The 21,746-nt window shown below is 38.9% G+C and overlaps 1 protein-coding gene across 1 annotated transcript in view; it reads left to right on the top strand.

Annotated features, from left to right (window-relative positions):
• The window catches only part of HECW2 (HECT, C2 and WW domain containing E3 ubiquitin protein ligase 2), a 211,528-nt gene that overhangs the window by 59,201 nt on the left and 130,581 nt on the right, over window positions 1-21,746 (top strand). The window contains exons 7-12 of the mRNA XM_036744243.1: window positions 3,841-3,941; window positions 4,837-6,183; window positions 7,661-7,756; window positions 17,502-17,652; window positions 18,356-18,459; window positions 18,996-19,120. Of these exons, the coding sequence (XP_036600138.1) occupies window positions 3,841-3,941; window positions 4,837-6,183; window positions 7,661-7,756; window positions 17,502-17,652; window positions 18,356-18,459; window positions 18,996-19,120 (1,924 nt within the window). The remainder of the gene's footprint in view (window positions 1-3,840; window positions 3,942-4,836; window positions 6,184-7,660; window positions 7,757-17,501; window positions 17,653-18,355; window positions 18,460-18,995; window positions 19,121-21,746) is intronic.

Genomic DNA, 21,746 nt, shown 5'->3' with positions numbered 1-21,746 from the left:
CAACAGCCTTGCCAAAGAGTGTCCATTACAAAAGAATGAAAGGATTGCTGGGCATTTGTAAGAGCAAATAATGTACATTAGTAGTGGACCCATTTAGTACATTTGTGTGACTTCCTCAAATGATCATCAGCCATGTGGGAGTAGGAAAAGAGATGCATTTGGTACTGGTGACCCAGGCTTGGGGTTTGGTAAGCCCTCAGCACCACTAGAACAAGGGGACAAAGGCAAAAGGCCATAAGTAGTTGAGCTGGTCAACTGTGATACTGACATGGTGAAAGGAAGAATATGAGGCCAGAGGTTTTATGGACTGTAAATATAAGGAGAAATAGACAAAATCAAGATGACAATGAGGACAAAACACAAATTTGTGAGGATCTAGTTAAAGGGAAAAATAGAAAAATAAATTATGATCGCTTAGGGGAATTTCAGTCTTTAAGATAAAGAGCAATCACTCAGCAATGAGCTGTTATGGAATATAAGGAATGACCTGTGTGTAGCTGAGAGTGAATGAAGCTATAGGTCATCAGTATTGAGGATGTCATGATCTGGGAGAATGAGTTGTTTTAGAGGACATCAGTATTTAAACTGAAATCCCATTATGTTGTACGATCATCAGTTCATGAGGGACCACAGAAGCCATCTAGACCAATCTTATTTTACAGCTTAGGAAACTGAGATCCAAGGAAGGTTGTGACTTGCCCACACATGTAGTTAGGGTTTGAACCCATGTCCTCTGACTCCAGAACTGGTGCCGTTTCCACTATATTGTGTTCTATGAGAGCAGGCTTGGTTTGAAGAAGACACAAGAGCCAGAAATTGAACTCATTGAGAAATAAGGGAGAATGACTGGGAAGCTGATTGATGGATACACCAAATTCTAAAAAGTTAGTATAGAGGAGAGGTTACTGAGTGATGGTACTGGAAGTGGCCATCAGGAGCAAAGAATATGCCAACTCTTCCTTGTGATTCAGTGTGCTAGGGACCTAAGAAGCAGTACCCAGAACTGGAGAGGATGGACAAGGATATGATTGGAATAGAACGTCTGAGGCTCGGTAGCATTTTCCCATATCCATGGCAGCAAGTTGAGAAAGGCTTACTGAAGTCTTCTCCTTATTCTGGCTGATCCCCCATTTCTACTACATGTTGTCCTTGGTGAATCACTCCATTGCCTGGGTTGCATGTTATCTCTCTCCATGGTCTTCTTGGGTTTGGCAAAACTATAGGTATGTCCACTCTCATAGAGCTGACCACTCAGATCCATGTTTGGAGATATATTCTGAGCCTAGATTGTGCCTTTAACAGCAGTCAGTGGATTTGTATTGTATTTTGTGGTCAGTGGGGAGCCACTGAAGGATTTTGAAGCAAAGAGCAATGAATAAAGTGACATAATCTGCCTGAAAGCTTACAGGATGAATTTGAGGGAGCAGAAAAAAGAAGAATGGAGGTCAAGAAAGAAACTGTTGCAGTAGTTCAAGCAAGGTCTAACTTTCCTGAACCTTGGTTTTCTCAGCTGTAAAGATACTGGTCTAGATGGATTCTGTGGTCCCTCATAAGTCTAGATCAATGATCCTACATCATAAGGGGACTTCAGCATAAACACTGATGTCCTCTCAAAGAACTCAGTTTCCCAGTTCACTGACATCCTCAACTCTCATGCCCTATAACTTCATTTGATCTCGTGGGTATTGAAACCTCTAACTATGACAGATGAACTTTTGTCTAGGTTGTCATAAATTGTAAGCTAATGAAATATTAACATCCAGGATAACCTCTCAATTTCATGTATTTTCCAAATAGAGAAATCTGTTTTGTTTACCTGAACAAAGTGATTGAGGCTGCTGCCTAATTTTTCCCTAAAGCTTTCCCTTTTAGTGGCATTGAATTCTTCTGATTACATCAAAAGAGAGACTCAATTAAGTGCCAGTATGTTTTATGATACCTCTCTTTGAAACCAGATAGTCTTCCTTTTAGTAAAACTGAATGTACCTCAACCATTTCAGGCAGTGGACGAGTTTGGGTGGAGGATGATGGAAAGGAGTGTATACGGCATGAAATTAAAACAATAAATCATGAATCTATAAACCTAAGCAAGTTCTCTCCATGGAAGTTTTTCTTTGCTTAATGAAAAATCTAATCATTTTGAGGCCCCCTGTTATAATGAGAGCTTCTTCTCTGGTTCTAAGATTGAGTGAGTCTATAAATTCATGTGACAATGGTGGTTCTGGAGTCCAGAACAGCTGGGTTCAAATGTGGCCTCGTGTGACCCTGGGAAAATCACTTAACCTTTGTCTGCCTCAGTTTCCTCCTCTGTAAGATGGGGTAATATAAGTGCATACCTCCCAGGGTTATGAGGATCAAATAAGATAATATTTGTAAGGCAATTTGCAAACTTTAAAGTGTTACATAAATGTGATGATGATGATGATAGAGGTGATGCTGCTGCTGCTGCTGCAGCATTTGGTAGCTAGGTGTGCCATGAGTAATATAGAAGTCAATATCTTTCCCATCTCGACCCAGACACTAACTGCTCAGAATTCTCTACTACAGCACTCCCCACATCCCTGCCTCCCTTTTTAACTCTGCACCCTAAAATAAATAAATGTCCATTATAATTATTATGGACTAAAGTTCTGTATAGGGAAAAAGACTTTAAGGACCAGTTTAAAATGCCATTAATTAGTTTTAGGTAAGTTCTTCAATGTAGCTCAATGACTGTACTCATTCACTTTTTTCTTCTTTAGCACTATCCATTAGAGGGCAGTATGAGAGCAGAAATGGTTATGATTTGGTAGGATGAGAATTTATTGACCATTTTCTTTACTTAAGAATAAGCTGAGTCTAAAATAAAAGTTACCTATTTGTAGCAAAGAACTGGTATGAGTGTATTGGACTTGGGGGTTGAAGAATCATAGAAGTGGAAGATAGTATTGAATCCAACCTACTTATTTTAGAGATGATGAATCAAAGCTGTTAATGCCTTGCTACCTTGTAATTAACTGTTTGGTATTTATTCACATTATGTTTATATTTGTATATTTATGCATGGTTTCCCAAAAGTCTTTATGCAATTTTAGGCTTTAAAATTAAAGCTTAAAAAAAGCTATTAAAGCTTAAAAATGTATTAAGACTTTTGGGACACAGTGCATCTGTACTTCTTGTCTTAGAATTTAAGCCTCCTGAGAGTTGGAATTTTTTTTTATGCTATGAATTTCTATTCCTAATGCCTAGAATAGTACCTGACAAAGTGCTTAGTAAATGCTTGGTTGGTTGGTTAGTAGATTGGTTAAGTAAGGGATTGGTTAAGTAGGGTTAAGTTAAGTAAGGGATTTTTTCCTATGGTCCCAGAATTTATTAATGACATTCTCTGGCTCCTAGTCCAATGATCTTTCCATTCTGCCACCCAGACTGTGCCACATGAGATATAACCATTTTTAGCTTTTTCCTTATTGAATATATGGAGTGTTAAAGTGATATTAGCTAGGCACATTCTCATTCTATAATAAAACTAAACCCTTTACAGTTTTGCAGCTAGTGGCTTTCAAAAGACTCTACCAATACTTACTAACAATAAGGAAATAATCTATTATCTCTCTAAGAAAATACCATATTCATGCTGTGCTGTCTTATCTATTTTTATTAACAGTTTCTCTTGTTCACAGCATGATTTTTCTTTTAGCCTTTCAATTTGAAGTTCAGTCCTGTAATCACACATCCAGTCTTTGAGCCTTTGATTTATGAACACATGACTCAAATCTTATAGAATTTGAGGTGTAGTTTATAGTAGGAGGGTACAAGTTCCTGGAAAACACCACCTGTTTCTTTTGTTTGTTTGTTTTGCAGTGATCAAATGCTCAGCTACAACCTTGGCAGAAGGCTCCCAGCTGACCATGTGAGTGGGTATCTCCAATTCAAAGTTGAGATTACATCTTCTATTCATGAAGGTGAGGTATCTGTGTGAGTAAATGGCTTTTAGAGGAAACACTTGAGTTTCTTTCAAGTATCCTTTTGTATTTGTGCAGTTCCATCAAAGAAAGGGCACTGTCGGAAGAAATTAATTGACCAAGGCAAATGTCGAAATCAATTTCACAGAAGCTTCTGGGTCATGCCTGTCTTCTGAAATCAGGATGTAGTTTTTCCAATGAAATTCCAAATATCAAATATCAGCTGTCATATCAACCTGACTTGACATGTACTAAGTGAGTTTGTTGTGTAGGAAAACCTTTACAACTCATTAATGATGAGAAGAGTTCCCAGTGGGATGGCCAAATGTTCCCATTAACATATATGGCCAAGGTACATGGTAAGAAAAATTAAATTTTTGTGACTATTCAGCCTTCTTCTATTGGGTAAGATTTAATTTCTGAGCCCTCTACAAAGTGCTCTGTCCTCTCTCCCTCATAGTCACCCTCAGTTGTTTAATGTCATTGCCATGTGTTGCCTCCACTTTTCATGGACTCCCAAGTGCTAAAGGGGCTGCTTTGGGAGTAGTTTCTTCTGGCGTGTTCCTTTTGTACTAAAGGGCCAACTAGAAAGTCCTACACATTGTATTCAATAAAGTAAGAAGGTTGAATAACCCAAGATGTCATTATGTCTTTTACCACTGATCTAGACTGGATTTTTGTTTGTTTGTTTGTTTGTGCAAATTAAAGGGAAAGTAAGGGGGTCCTAAGAGTTTAATGAACGTCAATGGGAACAGAATTTGTGGGCTTTCCTCCTCCATTGTTTCTTTAATTAAACCGAATGCAATAAATGTTACTCGAGTTCTGCTGACATGCCCTGTGATTAGTGCAAACTAATTCCATATATTTATTTTGCAAATGTTGTGTTTCTATTTAGATGCTTCTCCAGAAGCAGTTGGCACCATCCTTGGAGTGAATTCTGTGAACGGAGACTTGGGGAGTCCCTCTGATGATGAGGACATGCCAGGGGGACACCATGACTCCCATCCAGTCTGTTCTAATGGTCCAGTCTCTGAGGAAAGTGCTCCAGATGGCACTCCAAAGCATTCCTTTAGGACTAGCTCTACTATGGAAATAGACCCAGAGGAGCTAACCTCCAGTTCTTCCAGGACCTCCCCTCCCAGAGGACGGCAGGATTCACTGAATGATTATCTAGATGCCATTGAACACAATGGTCATTCTAGGCCTGGGACATCTGCCTGTGCTGAGAGGTCCCTTGGAGCTTCTCCCAAACTAAGGAGTAGTTTCCCCACTGATACCAGACTCAATGCCATGCTTCATATTGACTCTGATGAAGAGGATCATGAGTTTCAGCAAGATCTAGGTTATCCTTCTTCCTTGGAAGAGGAAGGAGGGTTAGTAATGTTTAGTAGTGCTTCACGAACTGATGAAGGGAACTCAATGAGTCAGGCAAAGCCAGAAACCAGCCCTGCCGAGGAGGAGGAAGCCCCAGCAGTTGAAGCTGCTTCTATGGAGAATAAGCAGGAGGAGGAACTTCCAGAGGTTCCTGACAGTTCCTCAGTTTCAGATGCAGCTGTAGAAGAAGGAGAAAATGGCCAGGAACCTCAGCCAAGTGCAGAACAGGACAATGGTGAATTGTGTGACTCTCAAGAGGGTGATCAGCCTATCAGTGATGTAGACCCAGGAAATTTGGACATGCCAGGGGAAAACAGGAGGGCCATCAGTGAGACTGAGTCTATTGACCAAGGCTCTGAACCTTCCCAGGTATCATCTGAAACAGAGCCCAGTGACCCTGCCCGGACTGAGAGTGTCAGTGAGGCCAGCACCAGGCCTGAGGGAGAGAGCGATGTGGAAGGGGCTGATAGTTCCTGCAATGAGAGTGTTACTACACAACTGTCTTCTGTGGATACCCGGTGCTCTTCTCTGGAGAGTGCCCGGTTTCCTGAAACTCCAGCCTTTTCATCTCAGGAAGAAGAAGAGGGAGCCTGTGCTTCATCACCTGCCAACAGTGGTCCTGCTGCAGGGTCACAGGATTCTGTATGCACCCCTGGGTCTTTACCTGTGGTAAGGGTCCCCAGTGGTCAGGAGGAAGGGCAGGCGGCAGAAATGCCTGCCATGCCTGATGGAGAGGAGATGGGGGAAATCTGGCAGAGGAGGAGTAGTCTTCAGGCTACAGCAGAGAATGAGTCACATGAAGAAGACACCGGAGATGCCCAAGAAGCTTGTGAAGGGGCCACTGCTCAGGCTGAAGGAGCTACTGGAGGTAACAATAATGGGTAAAACCATGGGAAAATGATTTTCAAATGGTGTTGGTAGAACTACTGGGTAATAGTAAAGTTTTTACTGAAATATATCCATTCATAGAGAATCATTTCCTCTTAAGTTTAATTTTTGTAAGTAGCTTGCCTATCGTTGCTGACTTTAAAAGGCTGATGGTTGTCCATAGGACGTATTTTATATATAGAATGTATAATTTAAGACTAAAGCAGCATAGCATTTATTTCATCAAGGTACTTCAGATTTGGGATGTTTTGGTGAAAAAGATCTACCATCATCACTTCCCCTCTCCTCTCCCACACACCTTAATAAATAATCCCCATAAGTTGTCTTGGACACAATTTGTCGTCCCATGACCAGTCAATGATAAACCTCTCTGAATTGAACTGGCAGGCACATGGTCTCTTGTCAGACTCATGCTCAAAAGCCCTTCCAACTTGGTAGAGCTGGAAGGAGCTCATGGGCCACTAGTTTAGCTTTTGAGAACTCAGGGTTGTCTATACTACAATGAGGCTTTGAAATATATAGTGGCTATGTATAGTGAAGTTTCCCCAAAATGATTAGGAATTTCTTAGTCTGTCAAAGGAAATTCTCAAGTCATACAAAACAGACCTCAGCTAGGATCTATGATATGCAATGGCTTTAATTAGGAAGAAGAAAGTATATTATGGGGGGGGGGCGCAGGGAGGGTTTAATTTGAAGCAAACAGCCTAGTTACAATAGCAGTGTAATTAGCCCTCAGAGCCTTTCAAGAACCATGAAGTTATATCTTTGTAAAAATACGTCCTTGGAAATGAAAGCCTAAGCATGTGCTCTGCATAAAATATTTCTCTGTTTCTTGCCACCTGCAGCACAAGAAATGTCAGCCAGATTGCTCAGCATGATTACACTTGAAGAATAAATAATGCTAGTACGTTGGCCAAAAGGCAATTTAAGACCTCAGTTTGCAAATAAAATTTTGGCTTTCCCAAAGTGAACATGCTATATAGGAGACTGGCTATATAGTAGCACAAAGTAGAATAGGACATTTCTAAATGTTTTATTATTGATAGATTAACAAAATCAAAGGAAAACTTTAATCAGATGTCTAAAATAGCAAAGGTCTACATCACCTAGGCTTTTTTCCTAGGAGAAGGTAGCTTATGTTGAAGTTTATTTGATTCCTACCTAAATTATTCACCTCATTCCTTCTTCTATTTCTATTCATTCTATGTTAGGAATTGTGATTTTAAAGCTTCTCAAAGTGTTGGGATAGAAGTCTGTTTTTGGGTGATGGGAGGTGGAGCATGTGCATGTCTCTGTAGGGTCACTTCAACTTTATAAGCATGCAGATCTGTTTGCCCAAGTCTCTACATAGGAGATAAAACTAGAGGGAGGAAAAAAAATTCAGGTACATTTTACAGGATATTTCAGCACTGAAAGGAAAAGATAATACCCAGATAACTTTTTACCTTTAATCCTAGGTTCTCAAGCCAACGGCCACCAGCCATTGCGATCGCTACCTTCAGTACGTCAGGATGTTAGCCGATACCAGAGGGTGGACGAGGCTCTGCCACCAAGTGAGGACCTGTTAACTAAAGGGCTCACCTTTTAATCAAAGGGTTCAAGGTAGAAGCAGCTGCAAGGATAATACAACAGGGTAGACCTGTACATGTGACCTAAGACACTGATGCAGGGGGCCCTAAGGAGAAAGAATCAGGGTATTTACTCTTGAGATAGAGGTTATACCTCCTTCCTCCTACTGCTGCACACTACAGTTGAGAAGTGAAACTTCTCTTGCAGTTTGAATGCCAAGTGAATAATAATGTAGTGACGCTGAGCTGAACAGATGCAGGCGGTCTGGACATTTGGAAGAGAATAGAAATCTGTTCTTTTCCTTGGATGCTTAATGCCCAAATGAAGTTTGTTAGCCTCCAAATAACGTTATGTAATTTTTCCTAGGGAGATGTAGACTCATTCTAGCTTTAAATGTATGACCCATTCTGGGCCACAGTAATGAACTTTGATAGGTAGCAACTGAATCTAGAGCTTTGAAATGGAATCTTTGGTTATTGGTACTGTTGTTTTTATTATGGAGAGGAATAAAAATGCTTAGAGCATAAAGGAAAGATGGTTGAGAAATATGGGTGCTGGGAAGTGGTAACATAAACTGCATTCCAGCGGTGAATGGGTGAATAAGGCCCATGGCTAACCATAATCCAGATCTAATTTAATACACTATTAAAACTCCCAGGGCTCATTAGGGGAATGGAATTATAGAAGGACAAAACATTGTCACTGAACATTTCGGAAGGAATTTTAAAAGTACCACCAGCAAAGTTTTAGTTCAGCAAACATTGCTTCTCTATCCTCTTGTGCTTTTTATCCTCTGTGCTTTTTCTGCTGATGAATCAGCCTCTCTCCTTACCCTGCTTTACACGTGTTTTTGGCAGGAGGGTGATGATCTCAAATCTCTGTTATTTAAAAACAAAAGGAAAAAATAGATTAAAATGTAAAAAAAGGAGAAAGGATAACAGGCTAGCACCATACCATGTGACACATATTTAAACAGACACTTGGATAGATGCTGTGTGTGTGCTGTCTAGACCAAAGATGAATGGTGCCATATAAACTCTTATCAAGGCATGAAAAATTTGACTATGCTTGCATTTAGGTTATTTATTATTCAGAGCAATGAAAATTTTCTTGATATCAACTTTGAAGTGTTTTGTGTTCTTCTTAAATAGCTATTTTCTTACCTCCCCTCCCCTTCCTTCTGCTTTCCCCTTCTCTTTTTCCCCCTCTCCTCTCTCTTCTCTTGTCCTCTCTTCTCCACAAAATACTAGTTAAATGTCTTAAATTATTGTCATTGGTGGCAAATGGAAAATTTATTTCCTTATTGTTTACATTGAGAAAAAAGAATATATTCCTGAGTGATTTATGGGTGCAATTTCAGGACAAGATAAATGAGAACCTCAGGAAACAGCCTTTTAGCTGTTTTTTTTTTTGCTTATTTTGTTTTGTTTTCGGTACGTGGGTTTATAAGTAGGATTAATAAGTAACTCTAGTTACCATAAACTTGATACAATAAGGATAGGGTACAGTAGATGCAGTGTTGGACCTGGAGTTAGGAAGACCTGAATTCAAATTCTGCCTCAGATACTTATTAGTTCTATGACCCTAAATAAGCGGGCCAGTCACTTAGCTTATGTCTGCCTTGGCTTCCTCATCTGTAAAATGGAAATGATAGCATCACTCACCTCCCAGGGTTGTTGTGAGGGTCAAATCAAATATTTGTAAAGTGCTTCGTAAACCTTAAAGCACTAAGTGAATGTTAGTTATTTTTCTAATTATTATTAAGTCTGTAGATAACTGGTATCCTCTTAGCCTCATCTGACATTTATAATTTTTATCCTTGTGATTTTTAAAGTCTGCCAAATGATAAAGACTGTATTAAGGGTAACATGTCATAAGATCAGAGGTGGTGGGGAGAGGGACAAAAAGCCTCAGGGATTATCTAATCCAAACTCTTCATTTTAGAAAGGAGAACATTTTGGCCTGAAGAGGTGAAAACGACTCGCCCGACTCGCCCTCGGTCACATTGGGAGTAAATGGTAGAATGGGGATTCTAAGCTGAGTCTGCTGACTCCAAATCCAGCGTCCTTTCCTCTGAAACACACTGCAAAGGAAAAATTCTATTACCTGACTTATTTGGAGGGATTCTTTTCTAACAAAGTGCCAGTTACTTTTATTAGCTTTAAGTGAAGTTAAAAAAGAAGAAGGAAATAGCTTGTTAGACCTCAGAGGGGAACAATTTTGGCTAATTATAAGTGAAGAATATTTTAAAATCCACATTGTTGAAGCCTAAGCAGCATATGAATTTGTGAAATTTTGTGCATTTCCGGTCTAGGCAGATCTAGGATAGGGGCATGATATAGGTAGTTTCCTTAAGGTTCCACATGTCAAGGGACAGGAGCACAATTCAAAATACGTTTTTAAATGACTTTTTATAAATGTACCCATTTTTAATGTTAGTGGCACATTGAAGACAGTGCCAGTCAGGAAGACTCTTCTTAAATTCAAATCTGGCCTCAGACATTTATTAGTTGTCAGACCCTGGGCAAGTCACTTAACCTTGTTTGCCTCAGTTTCCTCATCTGTAAAATGAGGTGGAAAATCTCAAATGGTGTCACAAAGAGTCAGACACAACTGAACAATAACAAATTTTTGATGCTAGTAAATTCTCTGCAAACTTGGCAGTGGCATTGGTGGTTATTCATTTTGTGAGGTAACATTATCTCACAAAGATTTTTGTGCATAGTCAGTATAAAAAAAAATTTATTAAGCACTTGCTGTGTGCCAAGCACTGTGCTGAGCACCAGGAATACAACCACGTATGAGGTATAATTTTCAAATCAAGGCTTCATCTCAGTTTCAAGCATGTTGCATACTATAATTTGAGTGTATCTATTTCCATTAAGCTCTTTCCTGTTTTTACTCACATTGTTTCCGTTACCCCCACAAAGTTCTTTTCTATCTGCTTTCATCACTTGGCTATCCTTGCTAACTCTGTTCTGTCGCCCCGATGAATTGTCTGCCTTCTCCTAACTGGCCAGTCCCACTAGTGTGACTAACCATTTCTTCAAAGTCCAGCCCTATCATTCTGAGTCCTGTGATGCTTTACTTCTTTGTGTACCACTTTAAGGGGGTCCCGAGAGGCTCAGATTAAGATATCGGCAGTTGTATTTGTTTGCCAGCATTGGATATCAGTTTATTAGTATTGTCTGACCTGACATTAAAAAGTGAAGTACCAGGGCTAATGGATGAAGACAAGTGAAGATAGTGTAATTCCCTTTTAAAAGCTTAGCTAGAAGCAGAGTGTTAACTTGTACTATTTTTTTTACAAAAATATTTTGTAGTCTTCTGAGCCTCTCTGATTATAGAGCAAATTTCAATTTAACAAACATTTATTAAAGCATTCAAAGTTCCATAGCATGGCCCTTGAGGTCCATGCCCCTGGACTCCATTACAACTGAAACTATGTTTAATACATTGCTTGTCCTTTGTTCTGGAAGAAGACAGTGACATTAGGAGTGTGATGTCTTGACTTGCAAGTGACTTGGGTTTAAGTGAGGCAGAGCTGTGCAAAGTCATCAGCCTCACTTTTGTCCTTCAGGGTCATCTTAGTCCAGCGGCAAGACATAGATCAGGACAACTGGAGATGACCCCAGATGCAGTGGGAGACCTTGGCCTTTTTAAGAAGTTAAGGTCTTTCCCAGGTCTCAGTTTGTCTGTGGCTACACCCTTTCAATGATTTAAGGCTAGGTAAGAAATGAGGCAAAAGATGGCCTAGTTTCCTACCTAAAAAAAAAAAAAATCAAAATGGGAGGGGAAGACTGTCAGGGTTTCTGGCCAGAACAGAAACAACTGCTATTTTCACTCATTCTGAGCCATCAAACGATGACCAAGTGAGGCTTGGCTTGGGACTGTTGTTGGCCCAGTGAGAGCCAGAGTGATTTGGGTTTAAGTAGTTTAAGTCAAGTAGTTCCATTTGAATCCCAATAGGCTTTGTAAAGGCCTGGATTTTCATTGCTGTATTTGAACAGATCCATTGTCTATCTAGTCAACCATATACAGCAAGACTCTGATCCAACATAGATATCAATCAATTCTCTAAGTTGAAGGAGAATTACTATGGCAGCTACTACGGGAGGTTCCATTGGAATACACCTCAGAGAAGCTTATAAGTAAGGATTGCCCAGACAGCCATTTTTCTATAAAAGTTTGCTCATCAGCCCACTCTTTAGTGGTGGCTAGCTGGTGGCACAGTGAATAGAGGGCTGGACTTGGAGTCAGGAAGATGTGAGTTCAAATCCCTCCTCAGACACTTGCTAGCAGTGTGACCTCCAGCAAGTCACAACCTCTTCCTGCCTCAGTTTTCACAACTGTAAATGAGGATAATAATAACATCTACCTCCCTGGGTTGTTGTGAAGATCAAATGAAACTTTACAGATGAGTTTGTCAAGCACTTGGCACAGTGCCTGACATATAGTAGGCATTAAATAAATGCTTATTTCCTGCTTTCTTTCCTTCACTCCCTGCTCTCACAATCTATGAGGCTTGATATCTCAGAATTTCTTTGGGAAGGGGCTGATCACCATGATGCACTAATTTACCCAATCCCCCCTTATTTTTAAACTTACAGGAAAATCACTTCCTCATCCCTTTGTCCAAAGTTTACATGCTAACACATTGTTGGGTAAGACCCTGGAGAGATCACAACAGTTCCTGAAAGATTTTGAACTCATACTTTCAAGAGTTCATTTTCTAATTTAATGAGCTATTGTGAGGTTCCTTTTTATTGTTTGTCTTTGTAGTTATTTGGTATTTTGCTACTTAAAACAGCTTTTTCAGTCCTGCTGTCCGCTTCCTCATATCAGGCTATGAAATGTCAGACTTTGACCCATACATAGCAAGTTGAAAATATGACCTACTGTTTTGGTCTCAAAAATCTTACCCTACTTCTGACCTTAAATGGAGATATTGGTGCCTGTGAGCTTATGGGCCACTTCAATTCAACAAACATTTATTTATTTCCAACTACTGTTTGAAAGAAGTCCTAATGGTTCCTAGAAAATAAGGAAGCTTCAGGCTTACATGCTATACCACCATCTAGTTGCTGGAAGATGATTCTCTAGTCTGAGTGTGGTGAGAGTAAGAATTGCCTTCTCATTCCGAAGGCTGGTGACTAGAGACAGTGCAGGTCCAGGGAAGCCACTAAAACGATGTTATAGAGACAAATGTTTAGTTTGGGGATATCACAAAGACAGGGATAGAAAAAAATGGGAAAGCTTATTTTCTTCTGGGAATCTGTTTGGGCTTTGAATGTATCTATCCTGAACTTATTTTAAATAGTTTTACCTTCCTGTGTTGGCCATATGTACTGCTGTATTTCTGTACATAACTTCTGTTACAGTATAAATATACATTCTTATCTGAGTTGGTAGGATTCAAATAACTTTCAAATCTGGTGCCATCTTGAAAAAAATTGATGTATTAGGTAATGGATGTGAGTTACATCTGGAAAATGTGCATTTAGTTACCCATGGACTCTGATCCCTGCAAATAGTAGGGGGGAGGTGTTTTCTCACATTTCTTCTTGGGGGCCAAATTCCACAAGTCTAATTTCAGTTGTAAAAATCAGATGGTGCTGAATCTCTCTATGGTGATTTGGGGGAAGGGCAGAATGGGAAATCATTCCTTAAATTATTATGATCATTTTGACACTAGAATCATAGAATTATAGTTAAGAACTTGAAAGACTTCTAGTACTGAGGCTTAGAAAAAGTGATTTGCCCAAATTTAAATAGCAAGTTCATGGCAGTGTTAGGTCTAGAACTGTAGTCTTCTGCCTCAAGTCTGGGCCTGTTCAACTGTTCTATGCCGTAGCTGCCACCGGGATAAGCTAGAACACATTGACCTACACCTTCCTTCCATTAAGGAAGGGTTTAAAAATACTTTTTTACTAATTTCCTGCTTCTAACAGATGCTGACTTTGTATCCTCAGGCAAGTCACTTAAGTTCCCAGCGTTCTAGGCAACTCTAAGACTTTAAGTTGCAGAAAAAGTACTGAGGGACCTACATTGATAGAGGGCATTTCCTCATGGGGCAGTTTTTTGTGTTAATGAAACCACAAATCCAGACTGTATCCCTATTCTCATTCTGTAAAGAAGGAAATTTCCTAGTATAAGTCTCATTCCCAAATCTATGTTCAGAATGAATCTAATATCAACTCTTTAGCCAATTCCATCCTCTAATTAGCAGAGTAAAAACCTACTATAATAACTAAGGAACCGTTGGCATTCCAGATACCCTCTATAAGATCCATAGAAACAAGAAATTTAGGTGACAATCTCTAGTGGATTGTGCCTGACTCACACTGATGCCATTGTAGTTTAGGTTCAATAGTTCAATACTAGAACAAAATAAAATATCAATAGGCCATTTAGTAGGCAGGAAGCAAATAGCATTTATTAAGTGCCTGCTATGTGCCAAGCACATTGCTAAGCACTTTATAAACATTATCTCATTTGATCTTCATAGCAAATGTGGGAGGTAGGTGCTATTTTTTCCTCCATTTTACAGATGAGGAAACTGAGGCAGACAAAAATTAAGTGACTTGACTAGGGTCACACAGCTAGTATATGTCTCAGGAGGGATTTGAACTCAGATCATCCAGGCCCAACACTCTATCCATTGTGCCCCCTGGATATCTCAATCAACAAATGGTGGTTTACTTAGCCATGGTAGGGGAAAGATATTTTACAGGAATATTCAACAAGGATACTATATTGATTCAGCAGAGTTGGTTATGCTATTGGTTCATGGTCAGAAGCCTCAGATTACTATTTGGAGTGGCTTGTGGAATGAACCACTGGTCTGAGAGTCAAGGAAAACTTAAAATCATATATATTTGAGCTGGGAGGGCTCTTAGAGATCATTCATTGATCCAACCACCTCATTTTACAGGTGAGGACACTGATGCCCAGAGATGTAAAGTGACATACCCAAAGTCACACCTGCGTTTGAGTCTTGGCCCTGCCATCGATTTCCTAAGTAACCCTGGCCAAACCCCTTAAATCTCTCCAGGACTCAGTTTCATCACTTGAAAAATGCAGGGATTAGACTAAATTAGTTCTAAAGTTCCTTTCGATTCTAATGTTCCATGGTATTTCAAAGAAATTTGACCAGGAAACAGAATCTAAGCCTACCAGTAGTTATGTTCAAACAAAACCATAATAATGACATTCATCTCCAAATTCCCAATCAACTTGTCCCTTTGCCCAATTTTCCCCCAAGTTCAAATTCTGTTAGGAATCACCTGTGGAGCCTGACATGATAATGATCTTGTCATTCAGCAATAATTATCCTGTCTTTCTGTGTTGTATCCCTTCCAAATTCTTGCCCAAATGGAGAATTTCTTTTCTAAAACTTATTTAATGTTACTCCTCCACACAATAAGCTACTTATTCTTAGGGCTAAGTCACATCTTCAGCTGGAATAGAGAGTCCTCAGATTCTTTCATGATAAGGAGATGAAGCCCTGTGCTGATTGCTGGATTCAGTGAGATTAAAAGTTTGTGGAAGCACTTCATAAGTGTAACGTGCCTTGTAAATGCCAGTTGTTAATAGTACAAAAGAGCTATATTTAACAGTGTTAGTAAAATGGTCATTGTGGCATTGCTAAGTGCAAAAAGACAGATGAATATGTCCTAGCTAACTTTGCAAATAATATTAATCATATTTTTTCCAGTGGCTAAATATCTAATCCTGAAATGTGGCAGAATGAAGAAATGAATGTAAAGATCTAGACTTTCAAATCTTCTTATCTATTTTTTAAAATCGTGTGTCTCTAAGAAAGCTGGTTATTGGAAAATGAATTTCCTCGTTTCCAAGGTTTCAGGAAATTTTTCTGTTCAGTGCTTATCAAGATAATTTTAGTAAGGGGATAGGCAAGGAACTCTAAATTTTGTCAAAATTAGAGGGGCTGTGAGCTATTTGGTCTATATAACAACATAAGTCTTCTAGTCTTCATGTATCTCCCAACTAAAGCCAGTTTTACCTGCCATAATATATATATATATATATATGTATATGTATGTATGTATGTATATATGTATATATATATATATCCACTTACAATTTCAACACTACTTTCTCAGATAATTAATAGTCTTCTGAGCATTACATCTTCAAAGTACCCATCTTCTGCTATCCTAATTTTAGAAAACTTCAATGCTAGCTAGGATTGGCAGTGGTTATGCTAAAGTTTCGCCTGTTGGGAATCTTCACTGGAAAGATTGCTTTCCCTGGGCTATCTCTCTAGGGATAAATGTTTGAACCAAAAAAGGAAAACATCTTCCCAAATATTTTTATCACCACCATCTTAAAACGTAAAGTGACAGCCTATGAGATGAAGTAACATGTTGTAGAATAGGTAAATCACAATCTCTCTAAGGCTTGGTTAAAGTAGAGTGAGAATACTTCTAGATGTTTGATTTAAAGCCCAGTGTGTAAGGATATGTTAACATTCTGTTAATACTCCCTTTAGGAGAAGGCCTTCCCCTTTAGCTTTGTCAAGTACATAGGGGGCAGCCAATCTTGAGTGATCCGTATCTACAGAGAGAGAGAGAAAGAGAGAGAAGGTCATCCTATTTTTTTGTTTGATCAAGAATGGCCTAGGAAATTTAGGGGGGAAAGAAAACAAATCTCAAGAAGATTTATAAATATACCTTACATTGGCTGTATTTTATGTGTATATTTTAGTAAACAAATTTTTCACATACATTTTCAGAGCAAGGGATTATCTCACAGAACATTAATCTGCTTTGTGTTATTAAAGAAAGCGTAATTGCCTAGCCAAAATTTTGTCGTTTTTTTAAAGGTAGAAAGGGAGAATATATGGAAACTTTATAGGTAGATAGAGAAATTGTCCCATTCTAGAAAATTATTGCTGTTTGAGATGGAGCAAAGTGACTGGACTGTGGATGAATACCCACAGGATGATTATTGGACATCAGAGATCACAGTCCTTTTGGGGATGAAATTCTATGATGGAGGCACTCAACATTTCTAGATAAGTTGGGTCCTACCTACAGTGGCTAGCTATTGGTCTTTCCTTAGGCCTAGAAAATTTATAGATTTACAGGCTCTTTGAACAAAATAATTGTGGATACAAATAAAGGAAACCAGTACTCAATTTATGTACTATTATATATATATATATATATATATATATATATATATATATATATATATATATATATATATATATATATACATACATACACACACACACACACACACACACACGCACTGATTCTGCTCTTTAAATGCAGCCATTATTATAACCTATATGCGGTATATAATTGATATCATTATTGCTTGCCTTCCCAGTGGGTGAGGGGGTGGGAGGAAAGGAAAGAATTTGGACTCAGAATTTAAAAGGAATGTTAAAAACAAATGAATAATAATGAAAACTATACGTAGGATGTATATCTACATAATACTGAATTTTCAGGTCTTTTATTCTAAGTAAAGACATGTCAATTTGTATAACTTTAAAAAGTTTGCGTCCTGGCTAGGATGTACTTAATAAGCTGTCACCAAAAAAAGATTCTGGAATCTCTAAGGGGAAGTTCTACGAGGAGGTGTATGATTATAAACACAAAATTACAGTATGTAAGTCTTGGGAAACACGTGCTGAACTCAGTAAACACAATTATAGTCTTACCACCTAAAAATTGTTACATTGCTGCTCTTTAGATTGGGAGGCTCGGATTGACAGCCATGGAAGAATATTCTATGTGGATCATGTAAACAGAACAACAACTTGGCAGAGGCCCACTGCTCCCCCCGCCCCACAGATACTTCAGAGATCCAATTCTATACAGCAAATGGAGCAGCTAAATCGTAGGTGAGAATGGCTACCATGACTGTCATTCTTTGGGTGGTGATAACTGGGGAAGGTGGTTGTCTCATTGTCCTTGGATATCAATATTAAGCCACTGCCATAACTCTTTTCATTTGATGGGCCTCACTCGGGTGTGATGGCATATGTGTGTGTGTGTGTGTGTGTGTGTGTGTGTGTGTGTGTAGTACCTATTCACAAAGGGAGGTAAGTAGCTAACTATGTTCATTTGGAAAATGGAGAGAAACCGTAAAGACTACAATTTTAATAAATAAAAAGTTTGTAAGTCTGATAAAAACATGTTTACACAAGTAGTGTGTTGTTTTTATTTTCTAATCCATAGGGCATTCATTCGCAACGCAGTTTTATACAGGGTTTTGGTTTTTGTTTGTGGTTTTTGGTTTTTCTTTTTGACTGCAAATTTACAAAAAGAGAGCTGAAGTTTCACTTCAAACATTTAATAATTTGGTTTTCCTTGATGCAATGATACCATGCTTTCTTAGATTTAGCTAATGCACCAACAAATTTTCTAAGAAATAATGGACAAATAAGCCTAATTTAACTAGGGATCTAATGTCAAAGAGATTTAAAAAAAAGAGTGGATGGTTGTGTAGACAGTGCACATGTCTCCTTGCTCTTGTAAAGTAACTTGGCCGGGTTTTTGTTTTTTTATGGTCTGCACTATGTAACTCTAGGGTTTTGATGGCAGGTATCAAAGTATCCGCAGAACAATGACTAATGAAAGGCCTGAAGAACACACTAATGCCGTCGATGGAGCTGGAGAGGACACAGACTTCCATCAGTCCAATGCAGGTGAGAGTCAAATGCAATGTTGAATCTTAGCAAGGTGAGGAGCCATCCGGTCATAATGATTCCTGAGAGAGTATAGTTTATTTATTGGGCAAATAAATTATCATTTTTACTGTATAATGTGGATCATAAGAACAACAACAGAATGATAAAGCTATAGTGTACAAACTTTGAACTTTCTATTGGGATTATGAGAAGTAAAGTTTAGGAAATAGGCCACATGATCCCAAATGACATGCTTACCTTTGGCTTTGATCTGGATGGTTGGGAAAGACAAATTTACTCATTTAAAAAACTTACTAGTTGCAAAAGATGAGGCTGTTCTATTTTATGTTATCAAGTACAGTTAGGATTTAGTATATTAATTTAGATCAAAGGTAAGCCTTTTCGATGGCATAAAAGTTTCTATTTCAGTCCAAGAGCACTTAAAGAAATGCCAGATAGTCTTTGCTTTTTACTTCATGCTTCAGATCAAAGGGACAGAACTAGTCCAACTGCATAAGAGGGTTCTCTTGAAAGGTTTTATTTGTTCTTAATAGATTTTCGACGGGAGAATGTGCTGCCCCACTCTACCTCCAGGTCCAGGCTGACATTACTGTTACAGTCTCCGCCCGTGAAATTTCTCATAAGCCCAGAGTTCTTCACCGTGCTGCATTCTAACCCTGTGAGTATCCCCTCTTGCCCTGGGTTCAAATCTGGATGGATGGGATGAATAGAAATCAGAGGCCAAGAGTGGGGGGGAGGAGGAGAGGGAGGGGATTATTATATATCTGCATTCAGATAAATTTTTTTTTTCTGAGCCTTGCTACGTGACTGGACTAAGCTTTGGAAGGAAAGAGATAAGCTTTGTTTTTTGTTGAAGAAAATTGTAACCCATTGAAGAAATCTTTAAAAACAAAATTAAAGCATTTAAAGGCAGGTCAGGCTTGGAAAGGATGTAGGGAGAACGTGTAACAAGGGGCTGAACCATGTGATATAGAAGTACTGGATCAAGGTCTATTGGTGAAGCCTAGCTCTCATGCTCATGAGCTGAGTGGCCTCAGGCAGGGCATTTCCCTTTTTCATTTGTAAAATGACGGGGTTGAATCAGATCAGAGATTCCTAACCTGGTGTTCCTGAACCTGTTGTTGTTGTTTTTTTAAAAAATATATATTTTGGTAACTATTTCAGTATAATTGGTTTCCTTTGTTCTTATGTATTTGATTTTATGCGTTTAAAAATAGGACTTTTGAGAAGGGACTCATTGGCTTCCCTATGGTGCCCATGACACATACAAAAAAAAATGGTTATGAACTCCTAGAATAGATGATTTCTTAGACTCCATCCAGCCCTGACTCAATTATGATCCCATTCTTGATGTTGTCTAAGGTATATGTGATGGACAGAGAGCAGGCCTTGAAACCGAGATCTGGAGTCAGCTTCATCCCCTGCCACATAGTGTTTGTGTGACACTGGGCAGGTTGCTTGATCTCTCTAGAACAATTCTCTAAGGCTATGAGATGCACAGAAGATACAGACATGCATCGGGAGAGGGCATTTCTTAACCTGAGAATTGTCTATTCCAATGAAACCCCAGGTCCAGTTGCCATCTCTAAGATCAAGAGAGTTTGCCAAAGGCCTAGAGGTAGCTACAGACTTCTCTCCCCCTTAGGAAGGTCGCCTTCTTATTTATCTACTTTCTCCCCATGAGTTCTTAAGTAGAGTATAGAAATCCTGGTGTTAGTAACTAGGGCTTTACCAGTACATAGGTGATTGTTGTTTGAGCCTACCTCTCAATGCTGTCCTACCATCCCTACCAATAAAATGCCAAAGGATATTTCACCAGCGTCCTTTTCTCTCTCCACATCTTTCTAAATCTTCAAAACCCAAATTCCACAGCTAGCCATTGAAATGTCCTCACTTTCAATTTTCCTGACTTTCTGCTTTCATCCTCATCTATATTCAGGGATGATACCTAGGATAGAAAATCTCCTTTCTTACAAGAAGTATTTATTGAATGATGTAATCCCTATGGCCTCCCCTCTCCTTTGCACTTACCTCATTCTCCTTCATAACCTAATTGTTTTTATACTTGTCCTTTCCCTCACTCCCTTATAACCCTCTAAGAGCAGGGCCTGGGTAATGTCTATCATTGTTTCTCCAGTGCTGAGCAAAGTCCTATTAGGCTCATGATCCTGTGACCTCTCCCTCTGATAGACTGGTTCCTCCCAGAACCTCCATTTTAAGGAGGAGCCCAGGCTGACCATGTCTTCATTTGTCTTCCAAGCTGCAGCGCTGAGTCACCACACTTTCTCTATTGTGCCCCTGGGCCCAGTACCTTCATCCGCTTCTCACCTTTTCAGCTTCATTTATATGTTATGTTTTCTCATTCAGATGTCAGTACCTTATGGTCAGACACTGTCTTTCTTTCCACTTGTCTTGGTATTCCTAGAGCTTAGCAGAGTGCCCAACACAATCTAAGTGCTTCAGAAATACTTGTTAACTTGTTGGTTTTGTTTACTTGAATCTGGAAAACAAAAGCAAGTGTCTATCATATAAAATGAAACAAAAGGACAGAGGGGAGAAAAGAATGAGGTGGAGTCAGGCGGCTAGACTAGTAGGGTTCTTTGAAGAGGTTTTGTGTAAGGAAGTAAAGGATATCCTTTGGCAGAGAAGGGGATACGAGGACATTTTAAATGAAAGAACAGGACAGGCAAAGAAATAGACATAAAAATCAATAATCACTCATTAAACTTCTAGTGGTATCAGACACTATGCTGGTTGCTAGGGAGACAACAACAGAACTGAAATAACCCTTACCCTCAAAGTGATTACATTCTATTTGAGAAGACAACATAACCTCCCCCTGCATACATATATATATATGTATAAATATACGCATACATATGTATACATGCGTATACATATGTATGCGTATGTATGTGTGTATGTGCGTATGTGTGTATCCCTATGGATGTTGAGCAACCCATTAGAGAATTTCATCACCAAAAGGACTATGATTGCTGTTGCCCAATGATCGCCAGTGAGCATTCATTCAGAATGGGATAGTATAGTCTAACTATAAAGCTTCCATATTCTCTTTATCTCTACCTTTTAAAAAATTCATGGATTTTTGGCTAAGCAATTACACTTTATTGACTGAAAGTAGATTAATATTCTGTCAGATATAAGGCACACATATACATGTACAAATATGTATATATCAGTCCATAAAAATATATTAAATATATATCAGAGAGGCCACAGGGAATAATAGATAGAAAGCTGGTCTCAGTCAAGAAGACTTGGGT

The sequence above is a fragment of the Trichosurus vulpecula genome, chromosome 2 (assembly GCF_011100635.1).
Source record: "Trichosurus vulpecula isolate mTriVul1 chromosome 2, mTriVul1.pri, whole genome shotgun sequence".
NCBI lineage: Eukaryota > Metazoa > Chordata > Mammalia > Diprotodontia > Phalangeridae > Trichosurus > Trichosurus vulpecula.
This window is presented reverse-complemented; position numbering and strand designations above follow the sequence as displayed.